At 33.4% G+C, this 7747-nt stretch overlaps 1 protein-coding gene across 1 annotated transcript; it reads right to left on the bottom strand.

The window, feature by feature from the left end:
- Positions 1–2331: 2331 nt before the first annotated feature.
- On the bottom strand, positions 2332–5714 carry LOC139500868 (complement C1q and tumor necrosis factor-related protein 9B-like). The gene is made up of 2 exons (XM_071289761.1): positions 5343–5714; positions 2332–2820 (listed from the first exon to the last, which is right to left on the bottom strand). Exons 1-2 carry the CDS (start codon positions 5686–5688, stop codon positions 2411–2413), a joined length of 756 nt encoding a protein of 251 aa, XP_071145862.1. The 5' UTR covers positions 5689–5714; the 3' UTR covers positions 2332–2410.
- Between the last annotated feature and the right edge of the window lie 2033 nt (positions 5715–7747).

Here is a 7747-nt window from a genome sequence, read left to right on the forward strand (position 1 = left end):
AGAGATCAAACAATGATAATACAGTGAAGTGACGGAAGATGGCAATGGAATATCAGTAATAAATTTCCCCAGAATATACACGTCCCAGAGAACCGTCTAGATATCTGTATAGTGACTCTGAGCTTATGCATCCCATCATAGTTTGAACGACAAAATTATTTTATTTATTTATATTATTTTTACTTATGTATCTTGTCATACTTTGAATGACAAATTTATTTTATTAATACTACTTTAACTGTTAAGTCTGTTTTTTTGTTATATCTATTTTACGTGACTCTGTACTTATGTATCCCGTCATACTTTGAACCACACTATTATTTTATTTATTATTATTACTTTTACTGTTAAGTCTGTTTTTTTGTTATATCTATTTTACGTGACTCTGTATTTATGTATCCCGTCATACTTTTAACGACAAAATTATTTTATGTCTACCTGTGCGAATTTCAAACGCGCAATTTTACACCAGTACCTTCCATCCTTTATGGGTAGATTTTACATAGATAAATAAAATCGTATAACATAAGCAAAATGAGGATGTTGAGTTTGATGTATGCCTTAATTGTGTGCTTCTTCGTTACATTTGTTGTTTTTATAGTGATTAAGATGATAACAGAATGTCGACTGCTGTACCCCTTATTTTTGACCTTGTTACCTATTGTGTCTGTTTGTTTTGTTCACGCATCGTTGACAATATAATGAAATTTGATGCGACTGTCATACAAGTGAGCGGTTTAGCTAGCTATAAAACCAGGTTCAATCCACCATTTTCTACATAAGAAAATGTTTGTACCAAGTCAGGAATATGACAGTTGTTATCCATTCGTTTGATGTGCTTACGCTTTTGATTTTGCCATTTGATTTGGTTCTTTCCTTTTTGAATTTTCCTCGGAGTTCAGTATTTTTGTGTTTTTACTTTTTGTTTCAATGACAATTTCCCTGGTAAATAGTTTTCAATCGTGATTCTTGGAGGATTTTGTGCATTTTTCGTTGACATCCCGTCGAACAATAGTGTATATGTCAAGGTAAACATACCTTTTGTTCCCCTCATTTCATATTAACAAGTTTTTAATTATTCACTTAATAACCAATACCTATTGCTGGCGAATTAAGAGAGACGAATGATTGCATAAGAATTTTTAATCTCACAAGTCGATAATGAATGAAAAACGCCATGCCAAATAAAAAAACCGATAGATACAAAACACAACATAAAAAAATAAACCCTACCAATAAAAGATATATTTTCAACGGAACACTGAATACGAATTAAATCAGGATATTTCCTCTTCAAAGAAGACAAAACCCCATCATCTGGTTCTGTACAAGTTACAAATATTGTTTATATACATGTAATTATATTTTACATGTTATGCACTCAATGTGGTAAAGTTATACCTTTATGTTTGGCATCTTTATCAATTTATCTACGTAGATAAAATTACCAACATTCCACCAGCGCCTGCATACGGAGTATATATCTCCCTATTGATACGATATTTACGGGCTTGTATTTCATTATTTCCTTGATAGAGGGTTGCTCGCAAGGAAGCTATTAAACCATGAGTTTCAAATGGCGAAGTTGAAATCACTCCTTCGTAAGTTTTACAGACGCCATCACGAGTTGTTTGACCGTTAAGGAATAACCGTTTCACAGATGATATCGGATATGTTCCTTTATGTCGTAACTACAATCACGTTCCCTAATCACGAATGTGACCTACCGAATTATTCTATTTACCGGAATTGTAATAACTTGAGCAACACGACGGGTGCCACATGTGGACCAGGATCTGCTTACCCTTCAGAAGCACTTGCGATCACCCCCAGTTTTTGTTGGGGTTCGTGTTACTTAGTCTTTAGTTTTCTATGTTGTGCCTTGTGTACTATTATTTGTCTGTTTGTACTTTTGTTTTTTAACTATGGCGTTGTCAGTTTATTTTCGATTTATGAGTTTGATTGTCCCTTTAGTATCTTTCGTCCCTCTTTTAAGAATGTAAATTGTCTTTGTTCATTAAAATTTGGCTTTAATGGTTCGATAAACATAAATTGCACTTCGATGTTGAATTTTGTTATTTCAATTGTAAAAATATTCAAGTTTTTCCTAGTAGCAATCGTCGTGTTATACCTTATAGATACTTTAACGAATGAAATTTCAGATATGAAGCATATGATGAATAGTAAATCAATGTTAATGTCGCTTGTTTAAACCAGATCATAGCGCAGATAAGAAACAGACGAACAGATAATCAACAGTCCACAAAATACTAACGATGATGGTGACTACTCCTGCTGGGTCTACACTTCACATCTTTAAAACAGTACGAATTAAATTTTTAATTCTTTTATTAAAAGTTTCAGAAGTTAGTAACTGATGGTAAATTTTTAACAATATTCTGATTAGTTTTTACATGTCCTGCAGAAGATGACCAGTGAAGAGGGTTAACGGTGGGTTACGGCCAATTATTCCATTTGTTATCCTATCATCATTACTGGACACCCACATATTGTCGCCGACATTCATTTGATGTATAAGTGTTAAGCTCCCTCGACCAAAATAATTCGCATGATGAATATCGGCTATGAGAGTAACCACACCTTTTCCATTGTAGATTAGGTTAACATGTGTATTAAACGACTGACTGGTAACTGTTAAGGAAAACAGATAATGTCCAGAAACAGGAGCTGTGAATATTCCACTTCTGGTATTGTAAACGTTGTTAGTGTTCGTCCATGTTTTGTCAAATATGATAGTTTGATCAACATGTGGATTATTGATAGTTGTAGAAAGATAGGCCGAAAACATAACAGTGTTTCCTGAAATATTCAAAACATTTTTATCCACTTTTACAAAATATATTTCAGGTATTTACCAGATTAATGCAGTATGTCGTACACAGACATCAATTGATATTTTATAGTGTGTTTTTCTATGTTGTGATGTTACACTATTGTGTCGGTAAGGTTGAAGGTTGGTATCTATTATAAAGTTACTTTAAACCTGCCGGCATTTGTTTGTAACTGTTCTAAGTAAGGAAACTGAGGTTCAGCCGTTGTCGTTTGTTGATGTGGTTCATAAATGTTTCTCGTTTCTCATATTTTATATAGATTAGACCGTTGGTTTCCCGTTTGAATGGTTTTACACAAGTCATTTTTGAAGAACCTTTATAGCCTGCTGTTCGGTGTGAGACAACGTTCCGTGTTGAAGACCTTCTTTGACCTATTATGGTTTACTGTTGTGACTTGGATGGAAAGTTGTCTCATTGGCACTCATACCACATCTTCAAATATCTATGTACATGGTGCACGTAGCCACACTATGTAATATATCATGTATATGCAAAAGAAACTACAATTGCAACATATCGTTTTTTACAACAATAGTTCCACGCCTGTTGTCATGCCTCGGTTACTTCAATCTCATAGTTTGTCATTGGCGTATCTTTATTTACGAAACTGTCTTTTTTTAGTTAAATAATATTAGTCAAGTATTAAATATAATACTATGGACTTGTTACCAAATTTTAAATTCTTACAGTAGCTGTTGATTCAAAACTAGTAAAATTAGTCGGAGTAAACAACTTAGCTTTCAGAATGTTCAATGTCCTTTTAATTGAAACAGAGTTTGTCTGTTTCATAATTAAGATTATGTGAAAGTGTAGTGAAGAGAGAAGGCAATTTTAAACTATCAACAGAACTGAAAAGGCAAGTTAGAGCACGATATATATCTTAAACATCCAAAGAGTTTTTAAACACCAACATAATTAATTCAACTATTATAGGTAAATGAATATAAAAAATAATTGTAACACACTTTCTAGAACCCAAAAATAAATTGTATGTGACCCTTTTGTACTTCAGGGTAGCAATACATAGTAGTAACCGCAAAGTGATCAGAGCAGCGAATCTGTCCCTAAATAAAATTAAGAGTAAAAATGCTCGTAAGCCATATACATTTCGATGTAACTTACGATCATTTTTAATTGTAGGAACTTTGTGAAAAGAGTCGCTGGTCTTTAGATTACATAGGTTACAAATACGTGTATGATTATCTTCTATTTGGCTTGCTTTATATTGATTTTGAGTACGTTATTGTATAGAATTGTCTGGGATTTTTTCCCTAAATAGTCCTCTGATTTATTCTTAGCTAGTACACAGCAAAGTGAAGAAAGTTAAGTTATTACAAGAGAGACTACGTAGAAATACAGTCCCATTAAGCAGCACTGACCGATTTGAACTGGTATGATTCAAAATTTTCAAATTTGCGGAGAGTTCATTAATTACAACAGAGGCTGCAAATTTACACATTCGAAATAAATAGCACTATAAGATTTGAATTGTTTTTCTCATTTCAAACTTTGACGAAGATTAAGTAATTAACATCGTGGCTGCGTACTTGTATTTCCCAAATGAATAGCACCTTGCGATTTATACTGCATGGTACACTAAAATCTTTCAGTTATTGATTACAACCCTAAGGAAAAGCACTGCGCGAATAGAAGAACACCTTTCCATCGTTCTCATTAGGTGCCAACGTTTTAAATTTTCTTATCCAAAATATTTCCTGTGCTAGTCTACCCTCCCTAGACCAAGCTTAAACTGTGTTATGGTCTGTGATTGTAATGATAAGTCGATTGAGATCTGCCTTAGTGTGACCCAGGTATTTCAAATGCCGACTTAGAGGGAGGTCTGGTTTGCATTCATAGTCACTACGGTGGCTGTTCGTACGTTAGTGGAATGAGGCTCCGACAGGGTACCCCCTCAGGTCGCAAGGTCGCTTTTAAAATTCGACGAGAGGTCGTTTTTAAGGGAAATGTACAGGTCGCAGGTCGTTTTTCCCAACACAGAGAACGGAAGTCAGTCGGAGGTCGTTTTTTTCCAAATTTACAGGTCGCAGGTCGTTTTTGACCCTGCGGTAGCCTCTGGAATGACTGTTCTGGCTAACCAACATTCTCTTTTCCGCATTTACACTGTAGAAGATACACAGTATTATAGTCTTGCAATTGACGTTGCAAGATATGTTGTATTCCGTACCAGCACAGTGGTTGATAAGAGTCAGAGCATTAAGGATATGCTTGCAAATAATACATAGTTATACAATTATGAAAGATGTTTTCAAACAAATTCGCTCAACCTACTGCTTTATATATAGTGGTCGTCAAAAACTTGCAGTGAGGTGACAGTTTCTTTATGCCTCACTGTGACTTTGAAATGAAGAACAGCAATATGAAGGGATTGCTTTTTATATCTTTTATGTCTGAACTGTAGTCTAAGACATGTAATTGTGAAATAAAAAGGTGAGAAAATAATAAGTGGGAAACAGTCATACAAATTCAAACCTGCAGAATGGTTTATCGTGGACATATTCCGTAATAAGGCACTATTTTCCAGTTTCAATCTTGACACATCATGTTGAACACTTGAAAGGTTTCCTTTCATAATATTGTTTTCATTTTTCATTGCCAGAAATTCTTTCTGGAAACTGTATACGCTAGACTGCAGACTGGTTATTTGTTTTTCAAGTTCCATTCTCAATGCAGATTCCTGGTTTATGATCTGATGTAAATAGGATGCTTCATCAGCTGGCAACTTAGGTGTCGAGGGAATCCCTTGATCTAGTAAAGCTCGAGAATTTCCATGCCATATGGACAGTATTGTAAGTACTATAAGAACGGACATGTTCATTATAGGAAAAGTTTACTGTTATGACATGTTTGTAGATATATATTCATATATAGGTGATAAGAAAGGGATCCAAGTGCACTATAATACGTAGCTTAATTTTCGAATTATAGCGGAGTTTTGTTTTTATTTAAGAGGAGAAGGATAACTTTTGTTCTCGTTGATCACATATTTTATAGAAAAGATTTTTTTAATGGATATTTTTTCCGTTTTATTGTTTTTAGGGTCAATGCACAACTTCTTATAAGTTTATACATTTAACCAAAACGCTGACATGAGATTGTGTAACTTTTCAGACAAAGTGAAAACCATGACATGGTCTGACGAGTATTACATACATGTCAGTGTATTTGTCTTCAAAGTACTTCGTTGATATAAAAAAGAAAAATATTCAAAATGGAAATTGTAAATTGTAAGTAACTTACTGGTATACTATTTGATAGTTCTTTGACCCTAGAGTCTCTCTTTTTATCTGAGTTCTTCAACAGAATAACCTTCTAGATTCTATTATGTTATGAAAGTACTGCAATATTAATCCATAAAATACAAGAAAGTAGTGGTATATTGATGCACTATTGACAACACAAAGACAAATAGACACAAAATAAAGACAGATAACTACGGTTATGTTTCAGTTATAGATTGAAATGGATATTGAAAATTGTTTCAACTGAAATACTGGATATTGAAGATAGCATGCAGTGTATGGAAAGCATGTATGTAATTTTTCTGTCGTACATTGCATTTTTTTGTACATTTTTGCTAATTGGTATTTAAAATGGATGTTCATCTTTTGAGTATCACGAAAAGCCGTGAAAATGTCGAATTCCGCTTTCAAATTTTCAAATTTTCAATTTAACAAACTAATTGTAATTTAGATATGTTTAGTCGGTAAAAATCATTCCATTTTTTTGAGGGAGTTGAATTCGAAGTGTCACGGATTCATTCTTTCGAGGGCACATCTCGTGCATTTTTCATATAAATACGGAGAATTTCAACTATATTATTACTGCTTAAAAAAAGGTGTGAAAATGAATCAAATACGAAATTCGAATATATCCTAAAGTTATGACCATCTTAAGACACCTAATTTGGTATCTTAAAGTTATGACAAAAGTTCCTTGGATTTTCCTAAATTGTGACATGTTTAATAAACCCACTTAGGACTAAGATGTACATGTAACCTAAGTTGGTCTTAGGACATGTCCTAATCCTAAGAGAGCTTCAATAAACAGGCCCCTGGGGTGGTGTTCTCGAAAGTATCCTAAGACACATCTTAGACCAATTTAAGGATGGACTTAGGATCAACTTAGGACACTCTTAAGTTGTGTCTCGAAGCTATCTCAGACGAATCTTATGTTAGGACGTCCTAAACATATCCTAAGTAGAAATTTTAAATCGTTAAAGACTTTTTTTGATAAAACATTTATTAATGACGAAAAAATTTAATAAAATTGTTTACGAATTTTATAATAACGTGTACAGAATTAAATGCATAATTACCAATGTAATTATATAAAAAAAAATGTTATTCAAACTGGAAAACAATTTGTTTTGAAATGAGAATTAAATTTGTAGTGTAATCGTATCGTGAAACACGAAGTACAAAGTTTAAAATCATGCACAATTTCTTCATATACCGATGATGCGATTCATTTCATGTTCATTTTCAGGCAAAATAATGAGCAAAAAGCGAAATCCAAACTTTATTATGCTAGGATGAAGATATGATGCTCTTAAGACACCTTATTGGGTGTCCTAAAGTTAGGACGAAAAATGAGATATATCATAAGTCAAGAGAGCTTCGAGAACACGACTTAGGGTAAAGATTTGTCATAAGATAGACTTACGACACGTCCTACTCCTAAGATACATGTAGCTTCGAGAACACCATCCCTGGTCACGATGTTTGTGGGATAAAACGTAATGTAAACAATAAAAAAAAATTGTACTTTCAAAAGGGAAAAGTAACCCGAAACTTTATATTTATACTTTAAATTGACGTGGATTGAAACTTTCAAAAGCTACAATCCGAAATTCAACTTTTTTATATTCATTACTT

The sequence above is a fragment of the Mytilus edulis genome, chromosome 13, assembly GCF_963676685.1.
Source record: "Mytilus edulis chromosome 13, xbMytEdul2.2, whole genome shotgun sequence".
NCBI lineage: Eukaryota > Metazoa > Mollusca > Bivalvia > Mytilida > Mytilidae > Mytilus > Mytilus edulis.

Bases quoted from the DNA above. Each gene is read 5' to 3' on its own strand.
- LOC139500868 (XM_071289761.1), bottom strand. From the start codon at position 5,688: ATGAACATGTCCGTTCTTATAGTACTTACAATACTGTCCATATGGCAT. The intron at 2,821-5,342 runs GTTTGAATTTGT...TGAATATTTCAG, and splicing joins CACGATAAACCATTCTGCAG to GAAACACTGTTATGTTTTCG.